At 46.0% G+C, this 19,119-nt stretch overlaps 1 protein-coding gene across 1 annotated transcript in view; it reads right to left on the bottom strand.

The window, feature by feature from the left end:
- Positions 1-18,258, bottom strand: part of EXT2 (exostosin glycosyltransferase 2) — a 147,355-nt gene extending 129,097 nt beyond the window's left edge. The window contains exons 1-3 of the mRNA XM_047070230.1: positions 18,120-18,258; positions 6,730-7,295; positions 4,980-5,069 (exon numbers count right to left, since the gene is read on the bottom strand). Coding sequence (XP_046926186.1) covers positions 4,980-5,069; positions 6,730-7,265 — 626 coding nt within the window. The 5' untranslated portion in view covers positions 7,266-7,295; positions 18,120-18,258. The remainder of the gene's footprint in view (positions 1-4,979; positions 5,070-6,729; positions 7,296-18,119) is intronic.
- Between the last annotated feature and the right edge of the window lie 861 nt (positions 18,259-19,119).

Here is a 19,119-nt window from a genome sequence, read left to right as displayed (position 1 = left end):
AAAACTTAATGACTATCCTTAGTACCAACATACGGTCTTATTTTTCCTGATTAGCATTCAGTAATGAATCCATCCAACATGAGTTTGGGCCAGTTCCACAACAGCACGCGGACTGTATGGGGCCCCATGACCTACGCACAGAGAAACAAACATAGATCCAATATGGAGGCACCAGGCAGTCCAGGTAAGCCAGGGTGGTAGGTGGTTAGGTAATTACAGCCACAGCCCCAGAGGAGAGGGGAATGTGTATGTGGCAAGAAAGGAAGCAGGTGTGCATCACACCAACTTTTCCTATAATTCTGTCCCTGGGGTCCCAACTGTTACTCTGTTCCAGGAGAGTAGGGTGGGGGTTATGCACTGGTAGGAGGAAAGCATGCCATCTGAAGCATGGCTTACGTCACACATCATACACTCAAGATCTCCACTTGTGACCTCGGCAAGAGCCAGGATTGCAATTAGTCAAACAGACCTCACGCCAGCCCTGCTGCTGCTAAGACTGCAAGTCCCTATATCGTCTTCTGCCAAGCACTCCATAATATTATAATGGAGACAATACAGTAAGCTTCCCTTGCTTTACAGAACATGTGTTTTACATTGAGGGAAAAGCACAGTTCTGAAAAGCACATTCTGTTTTCCCATTATGTATCCCTAAAATCAGAGATCAGTTCCAAAGCTGCAAGAGAGTGAAGAGAAAACTTGCAGCTACACAAGTACTAATCTGATGATCAGACTCATGGGCCAAGTGTTATGTCACTGAAAGCGTCCTCTAGCATTTTTAGCATGTGCCAAGCTTTTCTGAAGCTATAGGACAGCTCCTCTGTCGCCAAGCCACCTGCTCGACTCACGCACTCCACCGTCCCCACTCTGATCTGTCCTCAGATGTTCCCCCAGCTTTCCTCCTATCTGAGTGTCGGCAGGGCCTAAACACAGTTCATCTGCAAGGTCAACCTTTGCGTGTAATCAGGCCTGCAAATTCCTCAAATATAAAGCTTCAAATTTCGTAAAGAAAAAAAACAAAAACAAAAACAAAAACTGACCAATTCTATTAGTCATCCTTACTTGTTTACTGAATCAAACAAACTGTAAAAACATATTTGAGACAAGCAGATCTGAACAATGGCTAGATATCTGGTGATATTAGATTCCTATTAACTTTTTAGGTGCAGAAATAGTACTATAGTTATATATATTTTTAAATCCCTTAGGCAGAGATTCAAATGGAAATATTTATAGATAAAATGATACAATGTCTGGCATTTGCTTCTTGATAATCAGGTGGGGCAGGGGTAGGAGTACAGATGAATGGAGACCAGCCTCGAGATGACGATTACTAAGGCTGGACAGGGGCACACGGATTCACTGTGCTAGTCTCTTTTATTTATTTTTTATTTTTATCTTTTTTTAGAGAGAGAGAGAAAGCACAAGCTGGAGGGAGGGACAGAGGGACAGAGAGAGAGAGAGAGAGAGAGAGAGAGGGAGAGAGAGAGAGAGAGAGAGAGAGAGAGAGAGAGAGAATCTTAAGCAGGCTCCACACTCAGTGTGGAGCCATACACAGGGCCCAATCCAATGACCTGGGATCCTGAGCGGAAATCAAGAGTCAGATGCTCAAGTGACTGAGCCACTCAGGTGCCTCATCATCTCTTCTTTTATATAGGTTTGAAACTTTCCATAACAAGTTAAATAAAGCCCACACAAAGTGGAAATCTGTGAGAGATACGTGCAAAGAAACGATAATAAAAATCCAGGGTAGTAATAATATTACAGAACATATATGAGAAAACAAAGATTAGTAAAGTAAGGCATTGAAGAGGTATAATTTGCTCCCACTTAAAATGGGTGTATACAGAGGTGACTGGGTGGCTCAGTCGGTTAAACCACTGACTCTTGATTTTGGTTCAGGTCATGATCTCATGGCTCGTGAGTTTGAGCCCTCTGTTGGGCTCTGTGCTGACAGCATGGAGCCTGCTTGGGATTCTCTCTCCCTCTCTCTCTGCCCCTCCTCCATTCATGCACGTGCATGTACTCGCTCTCTCTAAATAAACATACATACATACATGAAGTGGGCATATATACCGGGGCACCTGGGTGGCTCAGCCAGTTGCACGTCCAACTCTTGATTTCCGCTCAGGTCATGATCTCACAGTTCAGTTGGTGGGTCTGAGCCCCACATCAGGCTCCATGCTGATAGTGTGCAGCCTGCTTGTAATTTTCTCTCTCTCTCTCCCTCTAGCTCTCTCTCTCTCAAAAAATAAAGAAAACTTTAAAAAATGGGTGTCTCACACACACACACGTTTATGTATAAACCCATAGGAAAAAGGCTAGAAAAAATACATAGTACTTAATTATCTTTCGGTAAGGGAGTGAAAATAGAGGAGGGTTTGAAAGCATATTTTTATATTTCACTCTTTATACACTTGCATATTGTTACAATCTTATACAAAGAAAGTATACGTTATCAGGTATATCATGTGTCGGATCTTTAAAAATTGAAAGAGAAATAAAGACAGATTTAAGCAGCACGAAAGATTATATGCTGAGAAGACATTTCCTTCTGTCCTGTTCCTTGCATTTCCCTGGGTCAAATCATTCTCAAATAATCACACCTATGACCTTAGACTTTAGGAGACCCTAAGAAACAGTCTAATCTAGGCTGCCTGCTTTCTAATTTCCAAATAACCTGATACGCAGCTCCTGCTAAAACCAGTGTATATTCATGGCTCTTGCTTCCTCTGAATCCAGGAGCAAGGACAAATGATAAGAAAAACTAACAAAAACTCTGCTCTTCCTTCCTTCCAGAAGACCACCCAGGTCTCAAAACGCTATTTCCCATGTGCAGAGATAAAGGAAGACTAAACAGTGATTCATTACTTGCTATAGGATTGCCATAATCGCTTACAAAAATACATGCACAGGGAAAAAGATTTAACCTTCCTGATCCTTAACACCTAAGCACTAGCAGGAACTCAAACTTCTTCCTGACCACTTGACACTTTCCTGCAGAGACATGAAACCCCATTTCACATGTGCACTTGATAAAAATAAAATCCTTCTCCCATGCAAATACATATACCAAAATGTCAGCAAAAAGTGCAACGTCCTATATAGAAATAAGGCCTTCTCTATCAAAAATAAACAATTAAAAAAAAAAAGGGGAGGGGGCGCCTGGATGGCTCAGTCGGTTAAGCATCCAACTTTGGCTCAGGTCATGATCTCGCAGTTAGTGGGTTCAAGTCCTGCATCAGGTTCTGTGCTGACGGCTCAGAGCCTTGGAGCCTGCTTCAGATTCTGTGTCTCCCTTTCTCTCTGCCTCTGCTCGTTCTCTCTCTCTCTAAAATAAATAAACATTAAAAATTAAAAAAAAAAAAAAAGAAAGAAAGAAAGAAAGAAGACCTTCTCAAAATAAACCCAAAACAGCAGGTAGAGACACTGCCTTCCTAACAGCTTTTTCTCCCCTTCTCTGTTCCCTAAAGTATTTCTCTTTCCCCGAGCAACCAAATCCATAAAACAGTAGCCCACTCAGGTGTGGCTGGGGCTGAGGGCCAAACCAGGGCTCACCTTGTGTTCGGCTTGTTTCTACCGAATGTGTGTGGCCTGACTGCCCTCTATCGACCAAAATGGTTCCTACACCAAAGGTGAAGAGTGGTCCTAGAGTGTAGGTCTCTTGTAGCATTAACAGTATTTCCAGATAAAAACACAACACTGACCCTATATAATCACATAAAGCGAAAAGAGCTTGGGTTTAATTTTCCAGGGAAAAGTAGTGTTAAGTGCAGATTTTCACAAATGACAACAGTGTCAGCCTCCGGGAAGCTGACATCATGGCTGGCCTCGGGTTACTCTCTAACCTTTGCCAGTAACAATCACTTTAAGAATTAAATATCAACCATAATAAAATTACTTTTAAGTGAGTTTTACTTAAGTTTACAACAATCCTGTACCTTGAGCACTGCCCGGGAGCCCTACCCTGGGCCTAACATTTCTGCTCTCCTCAAAGCCTTGAATCAAGTACCAGGAGAAGAAGGCCAAGCGGACCTCATTCCCAAGACTTCCAGGAAGCCTCCAGCCCAAGGGGTTCAGCCGCTGTATGAAAGGGCTGAGGAGTACAGTACGTGAACTGAGAATCATAATCATGCGATCTCGGCCACCCCGTAACATAAGTGCTGTCGGGAAGGCTTCATCAGGAAGAAAGGAAGGCAAGAAATGGGTGGGGGCGAGGAGGGGAGGGAGGAAGGAAGAGTCCCACTGACTTAGGCAATGGAAAGTAAATGACAACCAGACTGCCCCCACCCTGTCCTCCGACGTGACGGGCTGTGGGTGTCACTTTCACACCTCCGCACCCCTTTCCCACAGTGAGCTGTGGCTCCACTTTTGGCAAACGCTCCCAAATTCAGACAGAGCACACACAAGCCAATCATGAACCCGGTCTTGGGGGTGGGGGTGCAGCATTAAGGACAGCATAAGTCAGACCGAGAAAAAAAGACAGTTTTTTAAAATGCGGTGCTACAGGGGCACCTGGGTGGTGCAGTCAGTTAAGCCTCCGACTCTTGATCTCAACTCAGGTCATGAGCTCACAGTTCATGGGTTCGGGCCCCACATCAGACTCTGTGCTGATGGCGTGGAGCCTGCGTGGGACTCTGTTTCTCCTTCTCTCTGCCCCTCCCCCATTTGTGTGCACATTCTCTCTCAAAATAAATAAATACACAAAAACTTTTTATAAATAAATAAATACACTAACTAAAATGCAATGCTACAATGGAAGTTCTGGTCGGTTCAACACAACAGATTTAAGTAGGTCAGGTCTCACTACTTCTAGGTCCTGAGGAGGTAAATGCCAAGGGCATTTTTTTTAATTTAACAAACAATTCTGATGACACAGTCCGTCCCACTAGGCTTAGAAAATGACTTCACAGGAAGGAAAGGGTCTTGTATTTCCTTGATCCTCAGAAACCCCTCACAGGGACAACTCCAAATACAGTTACCTGTCTCTGGGGACATCCAGCGCTGTGTTATAATCGGGGGGACCTCCAGGCAACATGTTGAACAGCAGGTGGTTTGTACCTCGATCCCACCTATTAAAAAATTATACATGTAGGGGAATTCACATGTCAACTCCCAAGAAACAAATACAAGGGTCAGTTACTGAATGACAAGCAGCAAATATCCCCAACCCAAAATAGGCCCACTTCTCGGGTGTGCAAAGTGAATTCCTAGAAATCCCAAGAGGACATCCCAGGCCACCCTGGTTCCTCAAAAGAAAAACATGGGTGGATGTTTACTTGAAGTTTGTCCACTACAGAAGTGCCCATGATTAGGACAACCTGAAAACTATCTGAATGTGCACCATCTGGTTAAAGAAACAAAAAAATATATAAAATATATAAGGATGGCTTAAATACAGAATGGGATGTGTAAAATGGAATGCTATACAACTCTTAAAATTATATAGTAAAAGAATATGAAATTATTTGGAAACAGATTCATAACATATCAGGGGAGAAAGACAGCATAAGAATATATAATGTGTAATCCCTTGACAAAATGTATATGTACACTGAGGTATGCATATATTTTATACAAAAATGAATATTACACACATATGTATTTATTTTTTATACAAAAGTGACTGGAAGGGGCGCCTGGGTGGCTCTGTCGGTTGAGCATCTGACTTCAGCTCAGGTCATGATCTCGTGGTTCGTGAGTCCGAGCCCCCCTTCAGGCTCGCTGCTGTCAGCCTGTCAGCATAGAGCCCACTTCAGATCCCCTGTCCCCCAATCTCTCTGCCCCTGCCCTACTCGCACTCTCTCTCTCAAAAAACAAATAAAATGGGGCGCCTGGGTGGCTCAGTCGGTTGAGCGTCCAACTTCGGCTCAGGTCATGATCTCGCGGTCTGTGAGTTCGAGCCCCGCGTCAGGCTCTGTGCTGACAGCTCAGAGCCTGGAGCCTGCTTCGGATTCTGTGTCTCCCTCTCTCTCTGCCCCTCCCCTGCTCATGCTCTGTCTCTCTCTGTCTCAAAAGTAAATAAAAAAGTTAAAAAAAATTAAAAAAAAAAAAAAAACAAATAAAACATTTTTTTTTTTAATTTTTTTTTTTTCAACGTTTATCTATTTTTGGGACAGAGAGAGACAGAGCATGAACGGGGGAGGGTCAGAGAGAGAGGGAGACACAGAATCGGAAACAGGCTCCAGGCTCTGAGCCATCAGCCCAGAGCCCGACGCGGGGCTCGAACTCACGGACCGCGAGATCGTGACCTGGCTGAAGTCGGACGCCCAACCGACTGCGCCACCCAGGCGCCCCCCAAATAAAACATTTTTAAAAAAGTGACCGGAAACTAACATCACAGCAGCATCACGGAACAAACCTTACGTTCTTCTTTTTGCTTCCTTGTATTTTCAGACTTTTTACAGTGAACATGTATTGTGTAAGTAACAAAGAGGGAACATTTAAGCATAAAAGGAAAAGTGTGGGAAGATAAGCCATCCTTAGATTCTAAACTCTGAGATGCTGAGAGCCCACAGCAATAGCACTGATGGCCAACTGCTTCTCACTGGAACACAGGCCAGGTGCTTATGGCGTTGGCCTCGTCCCCCAAGTCAGTCACGCACACGCATGCCCTCCCTCGAGCAAAGAGACAGCAGCTGGAGCCAGATCAAGAGAAGAACCACTCCCTCTCCCTGGCCTTCCCTTTAGTTCCCCAAGGACTGCGCTCCCGTCTGAGAAAGTACTAGCTACCTAGAGAGCTGGGCCAAGGCTTGTGCTGTCTCCTTAATGCGGAGCGTGTTCTGGTTAAGTACGTCGATGGACGGGACGAACAGGCAGGCGCGGCTGATGTCATCGGTGTAGTAGTCACTGTCAGAGATGGCCGTGAGCAGTTCGTTATACTCCCGGGAGATGGTGTTGCTGACTGGGACACCAAAGTCATCCACGTACTTCTTCAGAGAGTAGATGTACACCTTGATTTTGTTCTTTGGGTTGAAGCCACAGCGGTAGACGTCAAAGCACGTGTGCATCCTGCAGCTGAGATCGCCCCGCTCGGGGATGGGGCTGTCGGCGGGCAGCCTGACCACCGGCACGTCCCGGACGCTGCGCTTCTCCACGCTCCAGTCGCTGGAGGACTCGATGGAATGCGGCCAGAACTGGAACATGCCAGTGGCAATGAGGCCCAGGAGGACAATGGAGAAGAGGGTGATGTAGTAGATTCGGTGCTTGCTCTTCATTCTTGGGATGAGGGCAGGACCCCGGATATTGTACTTGACCGACGCACACATAATGACACAGGCAGCCTCTTCCTCACGCTCCTAGTTCCAGGGGGAGAAACGAGAAAAATGAAGTCTTTAGGGTGGCAAATGACTTAGTATACCTATTTCTTTCCCTAAAGTGATTTGATGAAATAACGAAAGGGATTTTTGACCCTTCTTATAAACATAGACAAATATATATTTGTGCATTAAATGCTACATGACATATTTAATACTACACATACTAAACATAAATATTGATAAACATAAAAAGAGAACTATAGCCTATAATTATACATACAAGGAAAGCATTAAGTGGTACATGTGTGGGGCCTAGGAAGAAGGGCTCTGACCAACGAAGAAAAATCAAAAGGAGAATAGCTAGATAGTTGTTTTGCTTTGTTTTCTCTAACACTTGCCCAATAGAAACTGATGCTTCATCTAGACAAGCTGACTCTTGGTTATTCTAAAATCTGCTTTCATTCACTTACCCAAGCAGCCCCGGGTGAGCAGGCACCCACCATGCACTGTGCAGGAAACGAGGAGGAAAGCAAAGGCCCCACCTCATGGGAACAGATATTCCACTGGGGGAGGTAAGGCAAAACTCTAACAAAATGCAAAATGTAAAAATATCACTAGGAAAGTATCAATGAAGTGTCAAGGGTTGTTAGAGAAGAAAAGATTAATCTTTAAGTAAAATACACATTGGTGCTGCTGCTTCATAATGAAGGTGACAGATGACACGCTCGGATAGAAGGAAGGAATGAAGAAGAGCACAGGGAGACCGGGAGGAGGGAAAGAAGGCTCAATGTGGTGGATCGATTTCCAAAGATTGGTGCCAGCAATCTACATCTTTGAGGGTGCGTGCTGCTTTTCCCATCAAAAGGCAGAATGTGAATCTGGGCTAGCCTCGTGACTTGCTCTGACCAAGAGAATGTGGCAGAAGTGACATTCGAGGGCTTCTGAGCTCAGGCCTTAAGAGACTCCACAGCGGCTGCTTTTGTCCTCTGGGACTCCGGCTGCCACACCGCAAGGAAGCTGGGCTCCCAGCTGAGGGCAACTGCAGGGAGACCCCAGTGGAAACTCTGTGGAACAGGTAAGAACCAACCCCAGAATCTGGAGCAAATCCATGGTTGTTACTGGCATTTAAGCCACAACACTTGGGGTTGGTTTGTCATACAGCAATACGTAAATGAAACAGCCAATAACCGTCGCTGACTGATAGAAAATTCTTAGTCCTCAACTGAAAAGACAGACTTTCCTTGTAGATCACAACTTAGGATCCTTACCAGACAAACCTGCCCCATCCGATGCCTAGATACTGTAGGGAGGGCAGAGCCACGTGGGTGGCACCACGCCTCACAGACCCACGAGGTTACTGCAGTAAGCTACTGTGGCATGCCAAGTGTCAAAGTCCCAGCCTATGAAATGGCCTCATTCCACTCACTGGTCTTGCAGAAAAGCTATTAATAAAAAGGGAAAATAACTGAGGAGTCCACAGACCATCGCAAAGGTTAACAGCCATTTTTACTTTGGCTAAATGGAGCTCTCCCCAGCTGCTGCCCAGACCACAAAACTGCCCCCTGCCCAGCTAGCTGAATACCGCCAAGCTCTGAATGCTGTAACCCTTATCAGCTTTTTGGGCAAAATGTAAATAGTCATGAACGACTTCAACTCCCATCTCTTGAGACCATGAGTTAGAACCTAGAAAATTTGCTGGTCACAGACTGATGCACGAAAGCGCACACATTTTAAGCTCAATAATTAGCATCGTTGGGGAATATACATCAGTCATCCAATATATACTCATTGGGTCCAGGAAGATGGGAGTGATTTCACTTTTTCTGCCATTCTAACAACCAGTTTGCCCCTACTCCCTACCACTGCCAGCCCCACCCCCCCACCCCCCCCACCCCGCCCCCGGAGCTTTCTTGCCACACTCTTGGGTCTCTGCGCGACTCAGAAGACAGGGTTCAAGACAAATGTGTGCCAGGAGCCAGCTGCACGCTCCACGGCCTTCACTGCCGCAAGTTAGAACGTCCCACAGGCTCTCCAGGTGTATTTACAGCCTGAATCAGTGGTTCTCCAACACCCAACGGGTGAGAATCACAGAGACCGCTTGTTACAAAACAGTCCTTGGCCCCAGTGCGGGAGCTTTGCATTAGCAGGTCTAAAATAGGGTCATAGAATCTGTCAGTTTAGCAGGCTCCTCAGTGTTTATTTTGTGCAAACAGTTTTGAAGTCTTTTTTTTTTTTTTCAACGTTTATTTATTTTTGGGACAGAGAGAGACAGAGCATGAACGGGCGAGGGGCAGAGAGAGAGGGAGACACAGAATCGGAAACAGGCTCCAGGCTCTGAGCCATCAGCCCAGAGCCTGACGTGGGGCTCGAACTCGCGGACCGCGAGATCGTGACCTGGCTGAAGTCGGACGCTTAACCAACTGCGCCACCCAGGCGCCCCAAAACAGGTTTGAAGTCTTTACTGAAGTTAAACAAACCAATTTAACACAGTGGCTTTCAAGCTTTTTTTTTTTTTAACTAAAACCTGCCATAAGAAATGCATTTTACATTTTATATTGACCCAGTACAGACACAGGTGTGTGCGTGTGTGTGTGTGTGTTTGTATTTGAAATAAAAGCTTGACAAAACATTTAATCTTAGTATACAGCACTAGCCATAGAATATGTAATGAATACTACATTTTTTCCATTGTTATTCTACTGCTTTTAAAATTCTGGCCTTACCTACTAGATCAGTTCAATCAGCCAATAATTTAGACACCCATAGTTTAGAAAAAAACTGATTTCATATGTAACAAAAGTGGGATTAATGGAACAAAAATAGAATCCACACATGAGCTTACAAATGTTCACAAGTTACAGACTATGAGAAAGGCACTATCACAACAAAATAAACCTAAGTAGAAGGAAATAATAAAAACACAGTAATTAACTAACTAAACATAACAGAAAGGATCAACAAAGCTAAAGTTTGCTTTTTTAAAAAAATGAATAAAATCGACATTTGATATAATTCTGGTAGGATTAATCAAGATAAAGAGAAAAAAAGCACAAATAAATATCTAGAATGAAAAGGGGAACATAACTCGAAATGCTGCCTGTATTTAAAAGATAAGATGATATCAATAAACTTACGCCAAGGTATTTGAAAACTTAGATGAACTAGAAAAATTCTTTAAAAATATAATTTCTTGGGGCACCTGAATGGCTCAGTCAGTTGGGCGTCCGACTTCGGCTCAGGTCATGATCTCATGGTTTGTGAGTTCAAGCCCCACATTGGGCTCTATGCTGACAGCTCAGAGCCTAGAGCTTGCTTCAGATTCTGTGTCTCCCTCTCTCTGCCCCTTAGCCACTTACACTCTGTCTCTTGCATTGTCTCAAAAATAAACAAACATTTAAAAAAAATTTTTAATATAATTTCCCCGGGGGCATCTGGGTGGCTCAAGTCAGTTGAGTGTCTGACTTCGGCTCTAGCCATGATCTCGCGGTTCATGAGTTTCAGCACAGAGACTGCTTCTGATCCTCTGTCCCCTTCTCTCTCTGCATTTCCCCCGTTTGTGCTCTCTTTCAAAAATAAATAAAACCTTTAAAAAATCACACACACACACACACACACACACACACACACACACACACATATATATATTTAATTTATATATAAAATTTAATTTCCCAGGGCACCTGGGTGGCTCAGTTGGTTGGGACATCTGACTCTTGATTTTGGCTCAGGTCATGATCTCATGGTTTGTGGGTTTGAGCACCACACTGGGCTCTGTGCTGACAGTGTGGAACCTGCTTGGGATTCTCTCTCCCCCTCTCTCTCTGTCCCTCCCCTGCTCATTCTCTCTCTCTCTCAAAATAAACATTAAAAAAAAAAAAATATATATATATATATATATATATATATATAAAATTTTTCAAGGAGAAACAGCAAACCTGAATATTTGTATAACATTAAAGAAATCAAATCAAAGGTTTAAAAATCTTCCTAGAAAGCAAATCCTAGGCCCAGAAGATTTCCCAAGTTTTACTACACATTCAAGAAATAATTCCAATTTTACACAAATAAGTTCCAAGTTCAGAAAAAAGGTGAAAACATTCCCCAGCTTATATTAGGAGACTAGTATAACCTTAATACCAAAATCTCACACAGGTGGATTTCAAGGTATGTCTGAGGGCTCCCCACAATCCTTTCAAAGGCTCTGAAGTGTTTTTATAATAATACTGGTAAGATTTTTTCACTTTCATTTTTGAGGTCATGTGATGCATGGTATTGCAAAGACTGCAGAAATAGGTATGAGAATCCAGCTGTCTTCTGATAAGTTTTTCCTAATATAATGAAAGATACCAACTCACAGATTCAAGATCTCAAGTCCAAGCAGAATATATACAAAGAAAACCCCACCTACGTATGTCAAAGTAAAACTACTGAAAAGAAAGCCAAAGAAAAATGTTAAAAGCGGCCAGAGGGGAGAAAAATCTATCCAAGGTAGATTAAAAAGCTACACATTACAGGCAAAACTATAAAATATTTAGAACAGAGATCTCTACGGCTTCTGAGCAGAGAATGATTTCTAAAACAAAATACAAAAAAGTGCAAACCATAAAAAGATAAAATGATAAATTCTGTGTCACAATTAAGAATTTTTGTTCATCGGGTTGCCTGGGTGGCTCAGTTGGTTAAGCGACCAAGTCTTGGTTGCGGTTCGTGGGTACGAGCCCCATGTCGGGATCTGCACTAAAAGTGTGGAACCTGCTTGGGATTCTCTCTCTCTCTTTCCCTCTCTCTCTCTGCCCTTCCCCTGCTCACTCGCTCTGTCTCCTCTCTCTCAATAAATAAACAGTTTTTTGTAAAAAAAAGGACACCATAAGTTAAAAGACAATCAATAAACTAGTAGATACCTGCAATACATATAACCAATAAAGAGTAGCAATGAGAATAAAGAATGCCTACAAAACAAGAAAAACAAAACAAACAAAAAATAGAAAACCAGACAAAAGACAAACAGGAATTTCACAGAAGAGGAAACAAAACCAGCACATCAACTTTTGAGAAACACGTTTAGTCTTATTATTCAGGGAAAGTACAACCACAATGAGACACCATCTACCCACGAGCGCAAGTATAAGAATCAAACACACCACCCAGTGCTGGCAGGGACCTGGCACATCCTGGCAGGAATGTGAACAGGCTCCAGAGTCCCAGGTGGTCAGCATAAGGGCTGGAGAGAAGAGGAGCTAATGCTCCTGCGTTAGAGTCCTAGGCATCACATTTTGCTTCTACTCGTCAGTTTGGTCCCTCTGCCCCCCGCCCCCCAAAAAAAGAACCAGAGACAAGGATGGGGGTGCAGGTCGTTTACTTACTTGGAAGGTGACCCCAGAAAGCCAGAGCAGCTATCAAGAAGAGAGAGGCAGGGAACCAGGGAAAGCCAGTAAGAGGTGCGTGATTTAAGACGGTCACTGCGGTGGGCAACAGGGACTCTAGGAGGGCTGGGAAGCCTTTAAGAATCATGTAGACTACACCTTCTGTCCCTCAGAAGGATGAGAGCCCAAGGCATTTATCTCCCAACTCCGGCACACTACTGCTTGAGGGTTGCCTGGTATTATTATCAGCTCATACTCTGTACTCAACAACCCCCAAAAGATCTGGATACTATCGTTTCTTTGATGTACGTCAGTCTGATACACAGCTGCAGTTTCTTGAGGAAGGACTGTCTATATTTGCAGGGATGCTGCAAAGTCCTCTTCAAAGAGATCCAGCCTCCCTCTCAGTACATAGGATATGGGTCTGAGCTCATGTCGGAAAACAGGATTTTTCCATTGCAACAGCTGACATCAGGCTTCTATTTGCCCACTCTTGGGTTGTTGTTTTTTTCGGGGTTTTTTTTCTGGTAAAACAAGTCAAGCGATACCCTAGTTGGCCGCCCATCTATACTGCCCTCAAGAATACCATACTCTAGGGGCGCCTGGGTGGCGCAGTCGGTTAAGCGTCCGACTTCAGCCAGGTCACGATCTCGCGGTCCGTGAGTTCGAGCCCCGCGTCGGGCTCTGGGCTGATGGCTCAGAGCCTGGAGCCTGTTTCTGATTCTGTGTCTCCCTCTCTCTCTGCCCCTCCCCCGTTCATGCTCTGTCTCTCTCTGTCCCGAAAATAAATAAACGTTGAAAAAAAAAAATTTAAAAAAAAAAGAATACCATACTCTAGGGGCACCTGGGTGGCTCAGTCAGTTGAGCATCTGACTTCGGCTCAGGTCACAATCTCGTGGTTCACGAGTGGGCTCTGTGCTGACAGCTCAGAGCCTGGAGCCTACTTGACCTTCTGTGTCTCCCTGTCCCTCTGTCCCTCCCCACCTCGTACCCTGTCTCTCTCTCTCTCAAAAATAAATGAAACGTTAAAAAAAAAATTAAAAAAAAAAAAAAGACCATATTCTTTTAGCATCACAGAAGACACATAGGTTACGATTTGGGCCTTATATCCCACTATGAGTATTGGTCTAGCATGTCACTGATGGTTAGTGCCACCACCTCTGCTACTTCAGAATCCTATCATGCTCACAGATCCTCAGGAACCCAATTCCATGTCACACCTTCTGGAGTCAATTCTGGCCCGCAGGGGACAACCAACACCATGCTTCTCAAAGATGCTGGCCTCCTATGGGTGTCCACGTTACCAGAGAGAAGGGAGTGAGCCCTCCTGGGAACACCAGCCTCAAGCAATAAATCAATTTCAAGCCTCCACTTCCCTATGCCCCCGATAACTTCCTCAACACCTGCCAAGACAGCTCTGGCGTCTCCACCTCCTTTACCATAGGCCAGGCCCTACCGGCACCACTGACATTTTGAGCCAGGTCATCCTTTCCTGCGGGGAGGCAGAAACAACCCCCAGTTGTGACGACCCACCACATATCCGGATTGCCAAACATCCCCCGGGGAGGCCAAGTCGCCCCTAGCTGAGAACCAGTGGTGCCGATCACTGTCACGTTCAAGTTTCAAGGAATCTGTCCAGCAGATTGGCTCCAGTTGCTCTTGCAAGATCATTAAATCCTGAATCCTGAGGGAACACTCCCAAAGCAACACAGCCTGTCCCAAGCGGCTTTACAGGCCACCACTAGCCCGCTCTTCACCTAGCGACCTCCAGACTCACTCCCACGCGTGCGCCCCCAGCTCCTGCTCCTGCCTGTGAGCCAGCTCATTCGGTACAAAAGCTATTTCTCCAGTAGCAGGGACTGTCCTTGCCCACTTGGGCAACGCTGAGATCTGGTGAAGGGGGAGGCAGATCTTGAGAAGGATATATACCATCCTGCAAGGCAACGGCCTTAAGCGAGGCCTTTGCAGAGTGTCCGAAAAGCAGTGGATCCTTCCGCTGGCCCAGGGGATCCAGGGAAACCTGGGGCTTCAAAGTTCTCGGCGCTTCTACCAAACATCTCCACCCTGGTCTCACCCGGTCTTGCTTTAGCAGCGGCCGCCTGCCAAGGCTGCGCATTCGGCCTCCCCTGCAGTTCTGCCATGATGATGATTAAGCTCTGGGGCTGATTTTCAACAGCCTGCCCTCCAGCTGCAGGAGATGCCGCCACAGAGCCTTCTGTCGCTCACGGTGTATCCTGAGTTGGTATCTGGCTGACGTGAGCCAGACCTTACCTCAAGGCTCCCGGGAAGAAGGCAAGAGACAGCCAACTCCGCCGGCCTTATCATTACCGTTGTCCACATGCTGCTCAAGTGTTAGAGCCACCGTAGTAGCCACTGCTTCCCCTTCTACCTGAATCGCATCCCTCCCACCGCCGGCAAGTCACGTAACTGTGATGCCAGAGAGTACCAATGGTTCCCAACACCAGCAGAGGGGTCCTCGCTGCCATCTGATGGTGAAGGGTTCCAGTTTCACAATACTATTCTCATCAGGGCTGGCTTTCTAGAGCCACTTCTCGTACCATCTGTCTTCAGTTTATGTTCTGCCAAACTAAGAAAAAAAAAAAAACTTGAAAGCAGGTAGCTGGCAGAAGGGGAGTCCACAGAGCCAGAGTGAGGGACAAAGGAGAGGAGTCAGGGAAGGACAGAAAGCCATCAGGGTTACCGCACTGAGCTGGGAAATGGGCTTCTGTCCTCTGCAGAAGGATCCATCTGTGGGACTATACAGAACACACCTCCGAACTGTCTCTTTAAAGGATCAGAAGCTATGGCATTTAGCCACTGGAGCCCATCCCCCAGTGGCTGAGGGCTATTCCAAGATATAAACTCACATTTCCAAGGTATGCCCTGCACAGGCTAAGCGAGCTCCCACAAGTTTTTGCCAAATAGCTAAGAGATACGGTGAGTGCTTGAGGTAGAATAAAAACTATTTTAAAATGAGGGGGCGGGGCGCCTGGGTGGCGCAGTCGGTTAAGCGTCCGACTTCGGCCAGGTCACAATCTCGCGGTCCGTGAGTTCGAGCCCCGCGTCAGGCTCTGGGCTGATGGCTCAGAGCCTGGAGCCTGCTTCCGATTCTGTGTCTCCCTCTCTCTCTGCCCCTCCCCCGTTCATGCTCTGTCTCTCTCTGTCCCAAAAATAAATAAAACGTTGAAAAAAAAATTTTTTAAAATAAAATAAAATGAGGGGGAAAGTCTTAAATGAAAAAGGAAAGGAAAGGATGAGAGATAGAGCGAAAAAGTCCCTTACTCAGTGGTGTTTCAGAAACAGAGAACCTTCTTGGTGAGCATCCACGCACCTTTTACTGACCTCATCACAGTATCTGCCACGTTATATAAAATATTTGCAAGTCTGGGGCACCTGGGTGGCTCAGTCGGTTAAGCATCCAACGTCGGCTCAGGTCACGATCTCACAGTCCGTGAGTTCGAGCCCCGCATCGGGCTCTGTGCTGACAGCTCAGAGCCTGGAGCCTGCTTCGGATTCTGTGCCCCCCCTCTCTCTCTGCCCCTCCCCTTGCTCATGCTCTCTCTCTCTCAAAAATAAATAAACATTTAAAAAAATAAAAATAAATAAATATTTGCCAGTCTCTTCTACTGGTTGTCATGTTCTTGCAGTCAGTTTCCACACACTGAAGCTCAGAAAGATGTATTCCCCAAAACCATCATCCACGAGAACAAGTAATCATCTTTCCATCCAAAGAGGACACTCACTACCACCACCATGTCCAAAGCTCCTGATGCTGAGCTTCTCTGAAGACAACAGACTGAAAGGAGGCTTCTGCTAAGTAATGTTCCATGTAACACCAGAACCCAGATGAAACAAGAATTTCATAACTAAGCCCTACACACTTCATCTTCCTTAAAACATATCAAACCTGTCCCTGCAAAACACTGGAATCATCTGGCTAGCTGTCAAGCACTGACTCACTGGAAAAATCTTTTAACTCCACTCTAATGTCACGATGAGCTGCATTTTCTGTTCCTGGAATTATTTATTCCTAAAATTTGCCTGAAAAACCCTTTCCTTGGTGCTTCGGGCTATATCCAATCCACTTAGTCCAATGCTTTGAGTCACGATCCCCGGTCTTAACCTTTTTAGAAAAGCCCTCACAACTGAACTCCCAGGGCCACTGCTACACTGGAACTCAACCCAACAGTGCCTGAAAACAAAGGAACCAAATATTAGCAAAGGTAGGAAAATTTGCAATTCACTGCCTTGCCTGATAGGGTCCTTTATAATTAAAGCTATATTATGGCTAGCCATCCCTAAAAATGGTGAAATTTTCAAGGGGGAATAAAAAGTGCTTCTTTGTGGGAATTATAATACAGTGCATACACTAACTAATAACTAAACTTTATTGAGGACTTACTATGTGCTACAATCTGTTTTAAGCATTTTGTATTAATTTAATCTTTCTAACAGTGCCACCTGACAAGCTATTATTACCCTCATTTTACAGACAGGGAAAGTGCAACGGGAAGCATAAGTAACTTGCACGATGTCACAAAACTAGAAAATGCCAAGGCTAGGAGTTGGAGGATGGTAGTCTGGCTCTGGAGCCTGAGCTCTCAAACCCCATGCCTCCCCTAATTACCTTTAACACCCTAGATTAGATCTACCTTTTTCACTCAATTAGCAAAGCCAGCATAACTTGACGGACCCAAACCTATCCATACCCAGCATAGGCAGCCAAAAGGCTTAAGTCAGCGGAAGTGAGAAATGCTGGAAACTGACTCATATACTACCGCGAATAGCCTGTGAGCCCTGAAATTTACAAACCAAGTCCAATGTAAGTCCTTAGAGCACTCAACTGACTTCCAAGAATTAAAATTGGCATGTTTCTATTTCAAGGAATCTTCAGACGAGGAGCAAGTCAAGGACGCTTCCAGATTAGCAACTCCCAGTAAGTTACACCAAGCAATCATGTGAATCTTGAAACTGTACACACAGATCTGGTTCCCACCGCCAGTAGTAAACCTCCAAACGCCTCTGAGCTTCGAGCCGATGCCCAAACTCAGGGCATCTTTGGCCACCTTCCCCACCAGTCTTTCCGCGCACCAGAACCTGCCGGGATGCCACAGGCCACGGGAGAGCCCAGCGCTCCAGAAGGCGTCGCGTACGGAAGCAGATCTCCGCAGCTCGCGGGACGGAGGTGGCAGCGGGATGGCAGAGGTCACCGCGCAGGATGGGCCCTCTCTTTTCGGGGTCCGGAAAGAGAGGAAAGGGGCCGGCGGGGTAGGCGTGGGCAAGGGAGACAGGTGGGCACCCAAGCGCGGGGCGGGCCAGGGGAGCGACGAGAAGGCGGTGCGGAAATCAAAGCGGACTCCCACAGCTGGAGAAGTAACGAGCGGCCCCGGCGGGGGTGGGGTCGCCTCTCACCGCCTTCAGGCCTCCGCGCGGCCCGCGGTTCCCGGCGGCCCGGCCCGACTCTGCCGCTGCCACCGAGGCCCTTCCGAGCCGCGCTTACCTCGGCCACGGTTGCCTCCCGCTCGGCCCCGCGCTCGGTCACCGGCGCATGCCGCGGGGCGCGGGCCACGGCCGCCCAGGAGGAATCGCGCCGAGTCGCCGGCCGCCACCGCCGGGTCTGCGCAAGCGAGCGGGGAGCGAGGCGCCAGCGACCGGGCTTGGTGACGCCTGACACCGAGCTCACTGCGCATGCGGGAGCGGCCGGGCCCACGCCCCCTGCTGGACAGGAGGAGTCAGGGCACCGCTTAGGATGTCTCCCAGCCAGGCACGCGCAGCTCAGGCTCCATCCTGAAACTCTCACGCAAAGACCCGCAGGCTCATAATCAAAGTAACTGCAGACCCAAGTAGCTACTCACCGTGCTTCACTTACAAAACTGACACAGACGTAAACGTTTTATTACAATCAGCACTGGCGAGCGTGCAGATTCCCGGAGGACAATTTGGCAGTATCCATCAAACGTGAAATGCCCGCAACCTTGCCCCTCCAATCCCTCTGTGTGGATTTTACCCCACAGGTATTCTCAACAACGTTTACCAGAATTACTCATTACAGCATTGTTCCTAAGAATACCTGAAAACCGGAGGCCGGCAAAATAAACTATGAAAGAAGTTATGATTAGAATAGAATCATGTGAGAATGCGTATAGATGTCGGTATAGAAATAATCTCGAAGGTGTGTTAATATGAAAGCGTGCTCTACACCGGTGAGCAAGTATGATCCCTTTTCTGTAAAATATATTTACATGCAAAAACGGGAGAGAGAAACTATACATGTAGATGTTTATATTCAAGCGTATGTATAATATTTTTTTTTGGAAGGAATCCAAGAAGCGATGAAGACTTTTGGGGTGGGGAGTAATTATGAAGGTAGAAATGGGGGAAAGAGATTGTTTTGTTTTCTGTATTATTTATATGATCTGGCCTTATACAGGCACAGTAAAACCCGTCATAAGGCATACGTGGAGTCTAAAAAATTAAATCAAAATGCAGAGTGATGTTAT

This window comes from Lynx rufus, unplaced genomic scaffold (assembly GCF_022079265.1).
Source record: "Lynx rufus isolate CCGP_SWC_20201006 ecotype Redwood Valley unplaced genomic scaffold, mLynRuf1.p SCAF_9, whole genome shotgun sequence".
NCBI lineage: Eukaryota > Metazoa > Chordata > Mammalia > Carnivora > Felidae > Lynx > Lynx rufus.
The sequence above is the reverse complement of the archived record's forward strand: the minus strand, read 5'-3'. Positions and strand labels throughout refer to the sequence as shown.